The sequence below is a fragment of the Trichinella spiralis genome (assembly GCF_000181795.1).
Source record: "Trichinella spiralis strain ISS 195 chromosome Unknown Scfld4, whole genome shotgun sequence".
Taxonomy (NCBI): Eukaryota; Metazoa; Nematoda; class Enoplea; order Trichinellida; family Trichinellidae; genus Trichinella; species Trichinella spiralis.
Window position 1 is genome coordinate 8914962 of NW_003526943.1, and position 18219 is coordinate 8933180.

General features: G+C 34.9%; 7 protein-coding genes across 7 annotated transcripts; 5 read left to right on the forward strand and 2 right to left on the reverse strand.

Moving 5' to 3' along the window:
* The first annotated feature begins 739 nt into the window (after window positions 1–739).
* On the forward strand, window positions 740–1647 carry Tsp_02232 (conserved hypothetical protein). The gene is made up of 3 exons (XM_003377935.1): window positions 740–849; window positions 1051–1124; window positions 1310–1647. Exons 1-3 carry the CDS (start codon window positions 740–742, stop codon window positions 1645–1647), a joined length of 522 nt encoding a protein of 173 aa, XP_003377983.1.
* Window positions 1648–2238: 591 nt separating this feature from the next.
* Tsp_02231 (hypothetical protein) lies at window positions 2239–2547 on the reverse strand. Its single transcript, XM_003377936.1, has one exon. It carries the CDS (start codon window positions 2545–2547, stop codon window positions 2239–2241), a length of 309 nt encoding a protein of 102 aa, XP_003377984.1.
* Window positions 2548–5489: 2942 nt separating this feature from the next.
* Tsp_02230 (NADPH--cytochrome P450 reductase) lies at window positions 5490–6410 on the reverse strand. The gene has a single exon (XM_003377937.1). The coding sequence runs from the start codon at window positions 6408–6410 to the stop codon at window positions 5490–5492; it is 921 nt and encodes a 306-aa protein (XP_003377985.1).
* A 1020-nt stretch (window positions 6411–7430) lies between these two features.
* Tsp_02229 (hypothetical protein) lies at window positions 7431–8953 on the forward strand. The gene is made up of 4 exons (XM_003377938.1): window positions 7431–7622; window positions 8585–8648; window positions 8764–8824; window positions 8860–8953. The coding sequence occupies exons 1-4, from the start codon at window positions 7431–7433 to the stop codon at window positions 8951–8953; spliced, it is 411 nt and encodes a 136-aa protein (XP_003377986.1).
* A 328-nt stretch (window positions 8954–9281) lies between these two features.
* Window positions 9282–14049, forward strand: Tsp_02228 (cullin-1). Its single transcript, XM_003377939.1, is given in 19 exon segments — window positions 9282–9728; window positions 9818–9841; window positions 10115–10282; window positions 10346–10535; window positions 10592–10773; window positions 10853–11015; window positions 11031–11095; window positions 11421–11528; window positions 11584–11739; window positions 11860–11991; window positions 12085–12202; window positions 12258–12338; window positions 12454–12545; window positions 12618–12710; window positions 12811–12962; window positions 13022–13130; window positions 13638–13751; window positions 13854–13880; window positions 13969–14049. 19 exon segments carry the CDS (start codon window positions 9282–9284, stop codon window positions 14047–14049), a joined length of 2502 nt encoding a protein of 833 aa, XP_003377987.1.
* A 1181-nt stretch (window positions 14050–15230) lies between these two features.
* Window positions 15231–16228, forward strand: Tsp_02227 (glycosyltransferase 25 family member). The gene is given in 2 exon segments (XM_003377940.1): window positions 15231–15470; window positions 15482–16228. The coding sequence occupies 2 exon segments, from the start codon at window positions 15231–15233 to the stop codon at window positions 16226–16228; spliced, it is 987 nt and encodes a 328-aa protein (XP_003377988.1).
* Window positions 16229–16241: 13 nt separating this feature from the next.
* Tsp_02226 (glycosyltransferase 25 family member 1) lies at window positions 16242–18215 on the forward strand. Its single transcript, XM_003377941.1, has 7 exons — window positions 16242–16681; window positions 16768–16796; window positions 16955–17085; window positions 17129–17213; window positions 17440–17763; window positions 18057–18133; window positions 18183–18215. The coding sequence occupies exons 1-7, from the start codon at window positions 16242–16244 to the stop codon at window positions 18213–18215; spliced, it is 1119 nt and encodes a 372-aa protein (XP_003377989.1).
* Window positions 18216–18219: the final 4 nt, after the last annotated feature.

The window sequence follows — 18219 nt, forward strand, 5'->3', positions numbered from 1 at the left end:
ACAAAGGATGGATAAGGATAAAAAATTATTTTTGGAAAGGATGATCATGACAGTATCATTAGCTTCGCCACAAATCATATCTGTACATAAACAGAATCTCAATGTAAGACGCATTTTCAAACAATCAATAAAGCTCATGAATAATATGCACATTGCTTATGTTACGTCACTACTATTAAAGTTACGTAATCTAAAATGAAATATTTGAACGAATGAAATGAAAAAATATTACAGCTAATCACAACGGAAAGATTTGAATCAATGAGCAATCAGACAAGGAAAACCATTACGACAAAGATTTGACGGTCCAATAAAATAGCGTGGTCAACGACCAATAAGTGAACAGTGGGACCAAAGAAGGACATCCCTAATTTAAGAATATTGATTAATTATTTTGTGGTTAATGTGAAATTTGTCTTCTTCATCTTCTTCGCTCATATTTATATTTGCGATGGTGGCTTGACTGCGCTCCTGATCGCCGTGGAGCGATTATGTATTAATTGTGGATGTGGAGTTAATTTGGCTGTTGTTGGTCCATGCGACTTGTTGGTTCTTCTTATCTAAGTAGCCTGAAAATCAGTCACCGCACTGAAGTCACGTTCAACTAAGTAGGAAGATGGGAAGGCGAGTTGGACTTTTCTTACCATTCTTCCTCTATAAACCGGGATAGAGATCTGCATCTTGATGCTCCCACTAGAAAGAATGATATTTGTTCTTTACCCTTTCATACCGGAATAGAATGACTGCGCGGAAATTTCTTTTTATTTGTTTTTTGCAATATTATACTTCAAGGAACTTGTGGGGAGAAGAAAAAGTTCTCATCATAACACGTCGAGCAATGAAAGCAATGTTTATTCAGTATGGTATATGGTGAAACAGTTTCTTTTCTGATGAAGGCAGAGAAAAACGCCACATTTTCTACAATTAACTTGTGTAATGTTCTTACACAAGATCTCTACTAGTTATCTTTGCTTTGCATTGCTCTTTGGGATACGTCATTGCGGCAATAAATAAAATCAGAAGCATTCCTTTAAATGACAGATTATTCAGCCAGTGGGGCGAACAAAATGACGAAGAATTCAATCGCTTGCTGATGCACACTGGAATCCGGTGGTTATCGAAAGGTGCTTGTTTAAGTCGCTTTTATGAGCTTTTTGACACCATTTTGAAATTCTTTCAAAACAAAGACCCTTCACTGAGAGACAGCTTGAAGAAGTGGAAAAGTGACATAGCATATATGGCTGATTTATTTTCCAAGTTTAATGAACTTAATCTACAACTGCAAGGAAGCGAACTTAATCTAATAAAGACAAGATCTGTCATTTCATCCTTCACATCAAAGCTGGCTTTGTTCAAACACAACCTTCAGCGTGGAGAATTTTATCAATTTCCAAGCGTGCTGCACTCAGGGAAAATGAAGAAGTACACGATGATGACATTCAAATCTACTGTGATCATTTAGATGTGCTACAAAAGGACATGCAAGAAAGATTTCAAGATATTCTCAAAATGAAGATTCCAAATTGGGTGATAGACCCATTTTCAAACACTGATGAGATCGAAATGGAATTAGAAAAGGAATTAATTGATTTACAAACCAATGAAGAGTTAAAGCCGAAGTTTAAGAACGGATATCATTCTTTCTAGTTGCAAAAACAAATATCTGACCTCTATCCCAGATTATGGAGAATGGTAAGAAAGTTCCTACTCGCCTTCCCATCTTCCTAATTAGTTGAACGTGGTTTCAGTGTGGAAACTGATTTTCTAACCAAGAAAAGAAACCAACTGCAAATCGCCAAACGTGGTGATTTACGACTGTTCCTAACCAACATTGAACCCAATGTAGACAGATTAGTCGCAATGCACCAACCCCATCCATCACATCAATTATTTTCCCACTATATGATTATTTTTGAAAGAACACTCGATTTGAAGAAATAGTCTGTTTAAAAATTCATTATTTTTTGACAATAATTTAGGTGGGCGTTTGAAAAACATATGTCTCTCAAGGGGGCGATAGCCTGAAAAAGTTTGAGAAACACTGTTCTAGATCTTCCCTTCAGTGCACCGCTGCATTGAATTGATCCCAGAAAGCCTTGAATTGGAAAATATCAACATCAAAAATTGGCAACTTTGGGATTGGCCGAGTGTACTGAGTTCGTTGTTGTTCACCGGGGGCGGGAGAGTCGTGCTCGAAGATGGCACATGAGACGACGCGAACAGCTCGTCAGCTTGTTGCTACACTTGCAGGATTTTCGCCGCAAGTTCACTGTATTCAAAGAGAATTTTCACCTTTTCTTCCTCAGGAATGTGGTTGAGTTTTATTTGGCGCGATTCAAAAAAGTCTTGTTTTGTTAGTTCCAGCGTTCTGGACACTTCTCTGATGGCATCCATGTCGACTGCTCGGGTGACGAGGTCTTGTAACCGCGCCAATCCATGTTCTAAAGCCATCTTTTCGAGGTGGAACATGGAGGACGAGATCTCTTCGTGGTTCGTCATGTTTTCTGAGTCGCTGGATGTGGATGTTTGAGCACTTGGTGTATCCATAGGTCGCTGGTTCGACTCCGGCTCAGAGGACCAAAATGTTAAGAAATCTTTTGTTCAAACTTGAGGATCCCTTTTGTAAGTGGACTGTATGTTTTTATTTATAACGATGCAAAACAATGAATGTTGTTTTATTCAACTGTGTTATGATGGGCCGTTTTGGGATGACGCAAGATTGCGTCATGGCGACGTCGCCGGAGTGCTACAACTTGAGCGTCGGCTATCTACCGTAGGAGGAAGAGTTGGGGTGCGCGGGACCCCTGATTTTTGGTGTGTGCGATCGGACGGCTCTGTATTGTGTGCGTGTGTGTTTTATTCTGTTGATAGCGTTATTGTTTGCGAATATTAGTTTTGAACGAATAAAACGTTTCCCGGAAAATCGGCCCTGAACTTTGATTTTGTTCTCGCCAAGCATTAAAATTTATCACATCAACTTAATTTTAAGTTGAATCAAGAACGGGGAATAATACAATAGCTGAATAGGAGTTGGAAACGTTTGGAAGGCTAACTTTCTTGCTTCTCTTCTCTCCTCCCTCCTCACTCTTATTTATACATGTTAGTTGACCTGATTCCGCGTTTTATGGCTCAAATTTTCGAGGAAAAATCCAATTAAAATGGGTTGTTGTTTGTGCAACCGTTTAATCTATGTGGCTCCGGTGATTGGAACAGCCGCGCTGTCAGTAACTGAGCTCTGAGGTTGTGATAGGTATGCAGCATGGACGCTGACCCTTTGACCGTTTTATTGCCATTTCATTGTCCACCGTCAAGAAAAAACAAGGGTGTTAGCTTACATTGCGTCACCGTTGTTTTGTTGCGGTAAACAATATTTTGATCATAGGGAATTAAAAATTGATAAGCAGGTATAGAGAAAAAATTTCTCAACAGTAAACAATAATGTAAAAAAAATTTTTTTAATGGGTTTTATCCACAGTTCATTAACTTTCAGTCTGTTAAAGCATTTAAACATTTAAGATTAGTAATTTGTGTGTGGTTCATCAAAGTCACATTTCATAACGTTTTCTTATTGGCTACCTGGTTGGGATTGTTAAGCACAATCAATCGGGGCAGGGACTTAAGAGTACAGCAACAGTGTTCAATGAGATAACGCTGTCAGTGACCAATGAGATAGCATCGTCAACTATCAATAAGAAAACGCGGTGAAAATTATGTCCTTTGTGGACAATCCTCAGTCAGTTGGTTATTAGCTTCCTGCGATTTACATATGTTGCTTGCCAGCTTTAATAAGTAAAATCAGGTACAAACATGATTAAGCTGAACGATGGCAATATTTAAATTAAGCTTACACTTTCATGATTGTCTGTACGCTTTAAGGTTGCACGCGATTGATCAGCAGTTGTCTAATGTGAAAAATGAACAAAAAATATTTTACGGTCTTTTGCAACATTTTGTTTTAATTTCTCATTTTATCCACAATGAAAATCAACTTGTGATATTTCTTGTGGCGTCAATGCCTTTTGTTCATACTAACAAAAGAAAATTAATCACACACAAATGCTGACATCAAAGAATGCGATGTTCACTGCCCCGTGAAATGAAGAAGCTTCAACAGCTTTTCTGCTCGCTGTCGTTCATTTCTTTCTTTCTGTTGGCATCAACATCCGGAGGGCTTTTATCTTATATTGCTTTTATCTCGCCGATCGCATAAATAGTGTTCAAAAGAATATTAACCAACGGATGCTTTGCTGATCAGATAAATTACATTTTACTTAGCAATTATATGAGATTTATGCATGAGATGCTTTTCCATTTGTCAGCAATTATTCTAATGAGTAGCTAAAGGCGATTTTAATACAATGGATAAATCAACAAATGACAAATCGTCCAAAGCTGCAGTTGTCAGCTAAAACTAGAGTTGCATCTGCTAATTTATTAGCATCGAAATACTTTTCTGATTTTACCTGCCTGTTCTCTGAAAATGTTTCTGGTTTGCAAAACAATTTAATCTTTCCAATGTTTCTTTTGCTCCTGTTCACCAGAATTGTTGTTTTCCTATCCATGTTTTAAATAAAACAGCTTCACGCTTTTCTGAAAATGTTTCATGTTTGGAATAGAATTTTTTATCTTTCATCTTTCCAAGGTTTCTTTTCAGCAGAATGTTTCACCAGAATTATTGCTTCTCTTCTTATGTTTTATTTAAATAAAAAAATCTGCAATTTTATTTACAAATAAATACATGCGGTTTTAATTTTTGTGTAAATTGTATTAAATTTATTTTTCAGTAAACTACTGGATAAGTACAGTAAACAAAGTTGTGTTACAATTATGACCAAATGTTGAGGATTCTAAATCAGATAAGATCGTTTGTTATATTGCTGATCTGTTGCATTAATTTTACGAAGTTTACATCCAATCTAAACGTATTCAATAACCCAAAGTTTACATTCAGTCTAGATGACAAGTTCGAACAGGCAACAAATTCAGCTGAAAACTGCGGGAGCGTATTTTTTGGAAAAATGTTGATGAACATCAATCATCCAATCAATGATTAAATCAGAGTAACAAATCAAATAGCACAAGGTATTTGTCCAATCACTTTTCAGAATAATTAGCTAATAAAACAGCACAAGTCATTAACCAATTACCGTTCAATCGAGTGGAACCTATTAGTGAACAGTGAACAAAAAAAGAAGTGGGGTTGGGAGAAATAGGTCGCAGATGAGTTCTTACTAGCCCTTCAAATTCATCTCAGCCCTTACAATGCCTCTTTAAAAATTCTCTTTAAGAAAATTTTACAAATTACGAAAATTTGTGTCACTACTACAAATTTGATACAGAAACTTTTTAATCAGTAGCTGTTATCATGAATAAGGCCGTAACGTAATAATACGGTTTTGCAATAAAAGGGAACTGAGTAATAATGATGGAATAAAAATAAAAATAATACAAATTTCTAACACACGTCTGCTGCATGGAATAGCATCTGTTTACATTACTGCATGTCCTCGATATGTAACTGCCACTTGGAATAACCAGCCAATTAACAACAAGGAGGAGATTTTAGTTTCATTGTGAAGGCCAAAAAAAATTGATTCAGAAATAGAAACAACCAACTTCGCTGCATAATTCATAATAAGCACCATTGCCGGTCTATCTGCAGCGATGCTGATAAATGCAGCAGTGTAGATTGTACCAAATGTTATAGATAAAGTGAACATGACGGTGAAAACGGTACCATGTTGGAAGAGAAAAAATGAAAACAAGGCGCGAAAGTGTTCAAAAAAATACAAATCAAATATGCAACTGCACAACAAAGTATATATGCAAATTTTGCATACAACACCACAACGAACACTGATTAAATTACAAACATCTTTCGGCAACCAGTGCAGAGTTGAGCAGAAACTAACAGTTGCCAATGAGCGTAAAAGAAATGAAGGAACAAAAAAGTATGCAACCGCAGCAGAATCAATAAAGATTACAAAAATAACAGTTACAATTATTATTGCAAACAAGTAGAGTAATTTTCTTTTCATTACATTATCATTTGATATGAAGATTCGAAAAATGAAATACGAAATCAAATCCAAGTAACCGTCAAAAACAGTTGAAAGATGTGAATCTTCCATTGCATGCATTTCCACATAACGAGAAATGAGAAATGCAACTGCTGAAAAAATTAAATGACGATTTTTGGAACCGTCAAATATCTGCATTTCTGATTCGTCATTTCTGAGTTTTAATTGGAATAATTCAGCAATCAAAGCGACAAAATAAACTTGAACAGTTACCAATGTATAAGAAAAATCGTAAAATAGCACCGTTATTATTACTACATTGAAAATGCGATCCAACAACGCACAGAACGCGAATGCTATGAGGCATATCTTGTTTAAGTGAAATTCCATTTGAAAAATAATTTTTGCAAATCTAATACCAGTAATGAAAAATAAGAGATGACATGCAATACTGTAGAAACGTTTAAGTGAACAAAGTAACTAATCATACAAGCAAAGATGCAAAATCATTTTGGCTTCTCGTTATTAATATCTATAATAATGCTTGCTTTTTATTTATTATTCGAATGAGTACTCAATTTTTCATGAATTACTTTTTGTATGTTAAAATGAATTTTTAACGACTATGCTCAAATTATATCTTTGAAACTGCGGTCACACCAAACGCGCAAAAACACAAACCACTTTATTTTTATAAGTTTTATACAGATGAGAGATCTATGTAACAATGATCTGATATTCTATAAATTATAACTCTGAATTTCCTGAATGATAATTATGATTTTTAAACTTATAAATCAATAACTGTTTATTCCACATATGCCATACAAGACCACTGAAATTAGCATTTTAACTAAAATATAAAATTCAAATTTGTTAAAAACGTTCATTTTCCACTTCATGCTTAATTTTTTTAATTGCAAAATTTTCAATTTAAATATATTTAAAAAAACGTAAAATACAATTGTGCAAAAAATAAAACAGTTTTCTTGAAATAATGCTATTTTTTACATAATTAAGACTGATTTGCGCATAAATTACAAAATACGAACTTGATTTTCATATTTGAAAGTGTAAGGATGTCGTTACTAATATTTGTTTAAAATTCAGTCAAAATCTAGCAATGAATAATATGTAAGCATAATTTGTGAAAATGAATTTATTGTTCATAATATTTAAGCTCGTATTTAGAGCATATGTTGTCAATCAACTACGTTTGTAACGAGCGGAACTACAGGTCACTCGTTCGTGATCTTACTGGACTGTATTTGAGTTTGTTATTGCAAGGCGGGAGAGTCTAATGCGTTCGACAATCCGACTTGCGTCACGATAACTGCTAATCAAAACTCGATCGAGTGTCGACACAGTTTATTCACAAACGAATAATAATGAGCCAGAGATAATAAGACCATGAATGACTCAACAGAACACACACAATTAAAAACACACCGAAGACAATCTTCAAATAACGACAACCCTCAATACAGGCAAACCAGCTCTCCACCTCCTTCACCACCGTACGCTACCGTATTCAATCCCGACACGCAGGTTCTTAACGTCGAGACAGTATCCGCATTTAAGACATTTACAACGTTAACAATGGTATTAAAGCATGAAAATCTTCTGTTCTTATATAACTTATTGAATAAAAAATTTTTTATTTTAAAAAATCTAATAATAAGCATTTTAGATGTTTAAGATAATGTTTTGAAATAGGTTTCTATGTATTTCACAGTTTACACTTAATTTTTTTTATTGATAATTATCGTACTGTTGAACGTTATTGCATTTGTTTCCGGATGCCAAGGCGGTGCATTTTTGAATGAAAATTATCTTGTATGTAATACTTTTTAATAATAAATTTAATTCTTTATCTTGTTTAGTTAGTTGTTTCATCGATGTTCAATTAATTTGCATTATAACATGCCACTTCTTGCTTTAAGTAGTTTCTTGACAGCTGAATTATTATTATATTGTTTTCAATTAGTTTGTTATATGTAATTTTAATCGATTTGTAATATTAATTAACTTGTCATACATTTCAAATGCATTATTTAATACTTTTGAAGTGTTGAAAGTGCTATAGTAAAATCTAAAATGCTGCCAATTAATTGTTTCCTGGTTAATATAATAAATGGCAGTTTTGTTTGTTAACGTCAGTTTGCTTTCAGTGTATTTCGATGAATGTCCAAAACTTTAATTTTTATTATTGAAATGCATGATTTTATTTTAAAAGACTGATTTGTTGTACTACGGTAGGATACGTTATTTTTTAATTATCTATATTATTATAGTAAAGTCAGATTAATGATGAGAAAACCATTTATTTTAATGTTCAGCTGATAAGTTTATTTGATTAGAATTTCATGAGAGTGCTTCTAATAAATGTATTGGCGCTTTTGCGATGTTTACAATTTGACATATTTCAAATGCGTATGTAATGTTGCGTTCAAATTGTTCGTGATATATTTTCCTTCCCGTTAAATGAGAGAAACTTAAGCCTTGAAGTTTATCCTGATTTATTTTACACATTTTGCTGTTATTATTTAGACTTTCTAATGAAGTACATTGAAAAGAAGAAAATATTGAACATTTTCGATGATGCGTACGAAATTGTTATTGTAATTAGTTGTTGTTCTCATTTCATTATTTAGTACATGACATTGTTAGCTAGCTAACCTGGTTTAAAGTTAGGTTTGAATCAGAAAAAGTATTCAGATATTCAATTAATTTTTACACGAAGAACTGAAACCGGAAATAAAACTTGCCAATTATTATCGTAAGCAACGCGATATTAAAACGAGGTTTCTACAATTTACAGTGAAAATTTTCATTTCAGTAATGTTTTCATTGCTGGATTTTATGATGTTGCCTGTTGTGAATCGGCAGTGTTTGTCTTATTAGCAGTAGTTTGTGATGATTGCTATTGCTAATTGTTAAAAACATCTGTTTCTTTAATGAATAGTACTTTTCCAGACAATATGATTCGATTATGAGAAAAAATAAAGAGTATTTTAACCGTAAATGAACGTTAAGAAATGTAATAATATGATGTTAACGGTAACTTTTAAAAAATATATTTACTGTGAAATGTAATTTAATTTTTTTATATGAATATTTCGAATAATTAATCAGTTGAGTGTTTTTATAAAATTTCAACTTCCACGTAATTGTCACGTCTTCATTTGATTGGCAGTGTTTTGAAAATTTTATATTAACATTTGTAAAATTATCATAGCCTTGATTTTTTTACTGGAAAACATGGTCGGGTATTCGAATACCATCTTACCTGGTAGTGCAACAAATATTGACATTCTTTGGGCTGATTTGAAAGATGGAATGGAGCAAATATACAGCCGTACTTCGATGTGCTTTCAACGATATATGAATATTTATACGTATGTTTTTTTTTCTCCTGAAATGATTCCACCATTGGTTGTGCTTATGCATGGTTGTTTCAGTCACGTTTATACATACAGCACTGCCATCCAATCAAATTCCGTTCACTCAAGCAACTCTTCCACTGCAGTGAATGGCAGTTGCCATTCAGCACAGAGAGGTCGTGTAATTTCTGCGCATTCACCAGCCACTAACATTAATGCTGATGCTAATATTACTACCAATGCTACTCCGAATGAATTCAGTGGTCACGAACTGTACAGCAGAATTGCAACTTACTTGCATTCTTTTGTAGCAGATCTTCACAAGGTATGCATTCACGAAAAGCGACTTATCTCTTCGAGTAAATATTATAAACTGATCGAGAGTTTATAAATGATTTATATCTTTATTTTTAGTTAAAAAAACAAAATTATGTTAATGTTTTTATCATATCTTGAAATGTAATGCAGTGTTGACGTTGATTTCAGTTTGATTTTTACTACAAGAAAGTGAATGAATTGTATTTCCATGCAATTTTATTTTTCATATTTAAAGCATTTAGAAATTTAAAATCTCATACCGAACTTTTTTTCCAGTTTTTATCTACATAAATTGGACGAAATGTAATTATTTTATTAAACAAATTGTTTAATTAATTAAGTATAATTTGTTTTTTTTTGTAATTTATTATATTGGAATTTTTGTTATCATAGAATGCTGCTTCACTGCACGATGAATCGTTGCTGGTATATTATTGTACGCAGTGGGAAAATTACCGATTTTCTTCGAAAATTGTCAATGGTTTGTGCGCATATTTGAATCGCCATTGGATACGACGCATCAATGATGAAGGCAATGATACAATTGTGGAAATTTATCAGGTATTTTTTTTTGAAAATTTTGAATTTTTTCAATCAATTTTGTGCATTGCATTTTATTTTCAGCTGGCTTTGCGTATTTGGAAGAAGGTCTTTTTTGAAATTCTCAGTGATTCATTGACGAAGGCTTTGTTGAAAGCGGTTGAATGCCTGCGCCATGGTGAGATGTGCAACATGGATTTAGTGAGCGGCGTTGTCAATTCTTTCGGTAGGCGACGCATTCATCATTTGCACTTTGAGAATATTTTGTTTATCGGTTTTTTAATATTTTACACCCATATTTTTATTTATTTATTTGTTTATTTATTGCAGTTGAGTTGAGCAGCTGTAGAAAACAGTCGAACCGATCCCTCGAAGATGACACCGTTGATCAGTCATTAATGATTTATAAAAAATATTTCGAAGAACCATTCTTAATGCAGACAAGAGCTTTTTACACTATCGAATCGGAAACGTTTATTCGAGAAAATACTTTTTCTGAATACATGAAACGAGTAATTTTGATTTGCTTTCGAAATATCTATTTTTTTTTTTAATATTTGACGTCTGAATGTGAAATTTGTATTTTTTCAGGTAGAGACAAGGATGCAAGAGGAGAACAAACTTTGCACTGTTTACTTGAACAAGGTGACATTGAAACCGTTGTCAAATTTGTTGGTGGACATTTTTGTGGAACAACGTTTGGATGTATTCCAGGCTGAATTTAAGAAATTGTTAAAAACGGAAAAAACTGAAGGTAGAACAATTTCAGCTTTTGTACGCGAACAAACGGTATCTGTATATATATTGTCTTGCTGTGGTAGATCTGAAGCGTATGTATGATCTTTGTCTGAGAGTTGATAATGGATTGGTAGAAATTAAAAAATCCCTCGGTGCCCACATACTTTCTCATGGGAAGTCAGCTTTGGAAAACATTGGCGAATTTGCTATTACAGTAAGATCTGTTTTTAACTCTTACTTTTACTACAGTTTCTTATGCAATTTTAAAGTTGTTTTTAGAAAAAAGTTATTTTCACACCTCGGAATATAAAATAAATTAAAGCAATAATGAAAGAAAAATAATCATGCAGTTTTTTGCATATTGCTGCTCTCAGTTTTGCTTGAATTTTCACAGAACGTGCTGCTCTGTTTGTCTTTTCAGGATCCGAAAACTTACGTTACTGCTATTTTGGAAGTGTATGAAAAATTTCATATTCTCGTCACAGATGCATTTCGCGGCGATTATGGATTTGTCACTGCATTGGACAAGGTGAGTTGTTTCTTGGCATTTTGAATATAATTTTTAAGAAATGCAAAATTTGCAGGCTTGTTCAAAATTTATCAATGACAATAAAATTACGAAAAAGGCAAATTGCAGTTCCAAATCGCCTGAATTGTTAGCCAGATATTGCGATATTTTGCTGAAAAAGAGTCCAAAAAATCCAGAAGAAGCTGAAGTGGAAAGTTTGCTAAACAAAGTGGTGAGCAAGCCTTTCTTTTGTATATTTTTCTATCTACACACATAGAGAGAAATATATATATTTATTTATTTCATATAAACATGTACATATCTTATTTTGTTGTGTTCAAAATTTTTGTAGATGGTTGTTTTCAAATTTATTGAAGATAAAGATATTTTTCAAAAGTTTTACATTCGACTGTTTGCAAAGCGTCTAGTGAATCAGTTGTCAGCCAGTGAAGATACGGAAGCGAGCATGATTTCAAAGTTGAAGGTTTGAATTGTATTATAAATAATTGTTATTTATTTGAAACTCTGCTCAATTTTACTGTGTATATATATTTGATAAATTAATAATATTTAATAGGAAGCTTGTGGTTTTGAGTATACGTCGAAATTGCAGAGGATGTTCACAGATATTGCTGTGAGTAAAAGTATCACTGACAGATTTCACGAATATGAAGCAAAATGCAAAATTGAAGGAGGTATTTAGGATATGTTGACGCAACTGTTTTTTTTTAATTTTACTTTTTTATATAGTTCAAACTAACGTAATGGTACTGAGCAGTGGTGCTTGGCCATTTCAGGCTTCTTTCAATTTTAACATACCGGCTCCGGTAGGTTGTTAATTTTTAATTAATTTTTTTTCTCTTGAACTTTATTTATTAATTGGTTCATTTGAATTGTTCATTTCAGTTGGAGAAAAGCAAACAAGCATTTATGAATTATTATTCAGAAACGTATACCGGTAGAAAGCTGTCCTGGTTGTTCAATTGTTCTAGGGTGGAAATGGCTGCTCATTGTTATGATCGCAACTATACCTTGTTGGTAATTTAGCATGATGCAGCAGCAACAACTTCTGTTGATTATGTTGCTTTTATTTATTTATTTATTTTCCAGACTTCGGCTTATCAAGCAGCAGTATTGGAACAGTTTAATTACAGCCCCAAGTGTATGTTGTTGCAATTATTCGAAGCAACCAACATTCGATTGGTAATAATAATTTTTTGTTGTTTAGTTTTTGCGGAATTTTATGCGGAGAAAAATGAATTTTGAATTTTAATTTACCGAAAGAAAAAAAATATATGTTTAGGATTTATTGCAACAAGTGATTTGGCAGTTGATCAAGTTCAAAATTCTTGGAGCCAAAATTGGCGACAGTGTCATCGATGTCAAAGACTCTAATGATGACGGAGAAGATGCACTGGGATTTGATTCTGTCATTTTTCTCGGCGATTTTCGCAGGTTTGTTTTTTTTCATATTGATAAATTTGTGCATATTTTTAATTAATTATTTTTTATAGTCGCAAAGTTCGGGTTGATTTGACGAAAGTTTCTTTGAAAGCGGAAATCAGTCAAGAGCATGAAACTGTGGAAAAGAATGTTGACGAAGATCGCAGACTTTTGATACAGGTAAAATGAGCAGATTTTACACAGACCCACACGTATACTCTACATTTCGATTAAATGCAGTTTATTTAATTTTAAATCATATTTTATTATATTGTTTTTTTTACTTTTATCTGTTGTAATGTATTTGCAGTAGCAAGCAGACTGTGAGATGAGAAAGGTAGTTTTATTCAATTCAGATCTACTCAAATCAGTTCTCATTGTTATTAAAAAGTATTTATTTTTTATTTTTTTTATTTTTACATGCACGCAAGTATTTTTTGAAGTATCGAAATGTTTTGCTTTTTTGTTTATTTTAAAAAAGCATAATAGTTTTGTTTTCACTCTGTGCACAAGTAATAAATAAGCAAAGGTAATAAAATTGGTAGTGAATTTTTTATTTTAAAAATGGAAAAACGTTGACGATTATTGTATGGCTATGCTTATTGTAATAATCGATTTTTTTGAAAAATTGCTTGATTGGAAAATTTGTTCAATTTATGCGAGAATGATTGGTTTTTTATTTTACAGGCATGTATTGTGCGCACTATGAAAATGAGGAAAGCGTTGAATCACAATCAGTTAATCTCTGAAGTTATTTCGCAGCTGTCTTCTCGCTTTACTCCTCGAATACAGATGATTAAGGTCAGTAATGAATTTGATTACAATCTATTGAAAATCTGTTGTTGTTTGTATTATGTTAATATAAAATCTTTATAATTGGTAATTTAAATTATTTAATTTCAGTTCTTTTTTGTATTTGATTTGTTTGAGGTTTTTAAAATTTCATTCTGAACAAAAACAGTAGATTTAAAATTTGATTTTATAAATAGGGGATGGCAATGATTAAATTTATTTTTAGAAAGTTATTGATCAGCTGATTGAAAAAGAGTACATCAAACGAGATGACAATGCGAAAGATTCCTATTCATATTTGGCTTGAGAGGATTATAATAATTTCACACAGCGTGCCGTGATTTTTAATATATACTTTTGCATTTTTTAAACTCTTGTTTAATTTATTTCCGTCACGTCTTCGGAGAATATACATGTATATGTAAATTTCCTTTATAATAATTCATCTTTAAACACCAAGGAGCCTTTTGTTTATATGCTTTTAAAAGCACTGCATTTTTGCCGCTTCTCCGAAGTTTTTTTTGTAGTTTACACGGTAAACTTTATAAAAAATATTATTTGTCTTATGAAACATTTTTGTCGTCAAATACGGGTATTCAATTTTTTTTAATTATTATTGCTCATAACAAATTGGCAGAATTGATATTGTTTGCTGTGTACACTTGTTGTATTAATCTACCTGCTGGTGTGCTGGATGCACGTTGCTTGGGTGTAGATAGAGGTATTGGAAAGTAAGAATTCCATTGATAATGTCGACTTGGTCAAATTTTGGAAGTCATCATTAGTAACATGAAGAAATCAACGGGTGGTACGTTTGTATTTTATTTTTCAAATTATATTATGACGTTGTTTGAGAAGAGGACATTGATAATTATTTAAGATGATCATTTTAATGGAAGATCAGTTTTTGACTGCTTGTAAAATTTGGCAGTTTGTGTTTCGAAGCTAATTTCTATTTGATGATGGTGGTTTGGAAGATGTTACTGCTGTAAAATTGAACGGTGAGAAAGCAGATGAAGATCACGTGTTTATTTGCATTTGTTGTGCAAATGACTTTGGAAAAGCCGAACCGCGTTGTGTTAGCAGCGTGCGTGCATGGATTTGATTACTTGATTTGTTTCCATAGTGTTTCGCAAAAATTCAAATTGGGTGAATTAATAAAAGAATGGAGCGTGGAATATTTAATTTTGTCATTGATTTATTTATTTATTCGTTTTTTTCTGTGCGAGAAATACGCTCTCTGTAGCGTTTTTATTGTTTGTTGATGATTTGCATATTACATTGAACGAAAAAAAATATGTTTCTAGTGGTGATTGTTGTATTTATTGTTCAAGTTTTTGTTTAATTGTTGACGGTGAGTGATTGGTTAAATGTGAAAAAGCGATCACAAAGGTGAAGAAGAGAAGAGAAGAGCACAAGGAGAAATAAGCAGCAGCAGCAGCACAGCCCGAAGTGGTGAAGTTTGTCGGCAAGGATTTGGACCGAAAAATGGGCAGTGTGCTTTGGTTGGTGGTGTTGGTTTGTGTCCAGTGGATTGGGGCGTTGGACGAGCTGTTGGAACCGACGTTGTTGATTAGCGTTTTGGTTCGAAACAAAGCGCACGTTTTGCCTTACTTTTTGGGTACGTTGGACGCGTTGGATTATCCCAAACACCGGATCCAGCTGTTTATACGGCTCGATCACAGCGTGGATGATTCGGCGGAGATGTTGGACCGCTGGCTTGGTCGAGTGAATCGCAGCTATCATTCGGTGGAATTTTCCCACGACGACGATCCCATCGGTTATGCCGGCGAACGCAGCTGGTTCGACTGGACCGAAGATCGTTATCGGGAGGTGATCCGTTGGAAGCAGTACGCTTTGGACAAGGGTCGACGTGTTTGGGCGGATTATTTGTTGTTTTTGGACAGCGACGTGCTGTTCACCGACCCAAACGCGGTGCGACTGTTGATCGCCGAGTCCAAGCCAATTGTGGCGCCGATGCTCACCTCCGTCGGTGCCTATTCGAACTTCTGGGCCTCCACCACCGACACAGGCTATTACAAACGTACCGACGATTACGATCGTCTGCTGACCAGACAGTCGGTCGGCTGTTTTGCCGTGCCCATGGTCAATTCGGCCGTGTTGATCGACTTGCGCTGGCAGGCTACCGACAAGCTGGCCTTGGAGCCGGACCGACTGGTCGAACCGTACAACGGTCCGTTGGACGATATGCTGCTGCTGGCGGCGTCGGTTCGTCAGGCCGGCTTGCGCATGCACGTCAGCAACCGTCACCGGTACGGTGTGCTGTTGCCACCGTTGGATGTGGACGCGAGTTTGGCGGACGAGTTGGACAATTTGCAATTTTTGGTGCTCGAATCGTTGCACAATGGTCCACCGGGATTGACCACAACTCCACTGCTGGAGGCGACCGAGCAGCCGGTGCCGGGGCCGGTGGACAAGATGCACTTCGACGAGCTCTACTTGATCAACCTTCTTCGCCGACCTGACCGACGCCTGCGGATGCTGGCCTGTTTCGCGGTGCTGGGTCTGGAGGTGCGTTTGGTCGAGGCGGTGGACGGTCGTATGCTGGAGCCGGCCGACTTGAACGCGATCGGCGTCAAGCAGATGCCCGACTACCGGGATCCGTACCACAAGCGACCGATGACTTTGGGCGAAGTGGGCTGCTTCCTCAGCCATTACAACGTCTGGCGCGACATGCTCGACCGCGGCTACCGGCGGGCGGTGATATTCGAAGACGATCTGCGCTTTACCAGGTCTTTTCGGCGTCAAGTGGGCGTGGTCATGGCCGAACTCGACGCCAACGTCCCCGACTGGGATCTGGTCTATTTGGGAAGAAAACGGCTCAATCCTGACCAAGATGGTCCACTGGTGGAGAATTGTTCGTTCGTATCCCACGTCGGATATTCGTACTGGACACTAGCTTATGCCCTGTCCAGAAGGTAATTTTTGCCCAATTTTGAATGTGTTGACGGTGGAAATTGTAATCTAATTTATAAATTTAAATGAGGGAATTTATTTATTTCAGTTTTTCACGACATCCATCTGGTATCATGGGTTGATTTTATCATGACTTATGTTTTATTGTTTTGATTTTTTCGTTGATTTCTTAAATCTGAGCGGTAGTTTTATTATTGATTGTTAGATTGAAAATTGTAATATTTTATGAAAGACAGGTATAATAATTTTACTTATTTCAATTGAATTTCATACAGTGTTTTTTTATATTTGGTATTACGAATTATTTGTTGTTGTTTTTTTGTTCGATAAATTTCCTTGTGCTTATTTCATCTGGAATATAAGTAATAATGCAGCTGAAGGCAATGGAAAAGAGAAAGAAGAAGCTGTATGTTTGATTCTTATTTTGAAGTGCATATAATTTTTGAAAGCTTAACAGTAGTTGTTTATCAGTTTTTTTCGAATTATGTAAATATTTTATCACGGAAAGCTTTGCACGAAGTGGTTTGGGTGGGGGTTTTTGTGAATTCAGTTTTTCGTTGAAGCGAAATATTTTCCAAGACCAGCTTCTATTACATCACAAAAATAGCAACGATTGCGGTTGTTGCTGGTTTTTCAAATTTCCATTCTTCTACATGCAACTTTCGCGTCCGTTTTCAGAATCTGTTGTTGTTTTGACTTGAATTTGAATAATTGTTGGTTTTTTTTCTTCATCTCAAGCGGTGCTGAGAAATTGGTGAAGGCGGAGCCGTTGAAGCAGCTGGTGCCGGTCGACGAATACTTGCCGATGATGTTCAACCGACATCCGGAGATGAGGTGGATGTCGCGCTTCGAGCGACGCGATTTGAAAGCTTACACCGCCGAGCCGTTGCTTGTATATCCGGTGCATTATTTTGGCGAAGAAGGCTACATCAGCGACACCGAGAACACTGGCACTGTTGGACAGCAACAGCAGCAGCAGCAGCAGCAGCAGACTTTGCGCACACCGGCAACGTCTCACAACACCGTGCAACACGCAGGCGAACTTTGAACGACCAACCGACGAGCAAGCTTTATTTATTATTAGGTTAATTTTCAATATTTTTCATCCACTGCCTTGTCATTTAGTAAAATTTGAATATTAATTAGTATTTCGACATCATATGAATATACTTTTTTTATGTTGCTATTTCTGAGAAATACAGAAAGAAGAAAATAATGATAATAAAGTTCAACAACTTTTCAATATGTTTTTGAAGCGTTTGTTTTGTTTTGAATTTGCTATTTTGTAGCAGAAATTGTCTTTTTATTTCTATTTATTTACAGATTGTTTTCAGTATTTCTATTTTATAGATTTTGAGCAATTAATTTGATATTTAGGTTGGAAATTAATTGCAAGTAGCCAGCGAATCGAGAGGGCAATTTGCATTTTAAGTCAATCGTCCTCTTTTGACCCGGTACGTTTGAAATATTTTATTCATTAAAAAAAAACAATTTTTTTATTAGTGTTTTTTTGCTTTTCCAATCGATACGGATTGAAATA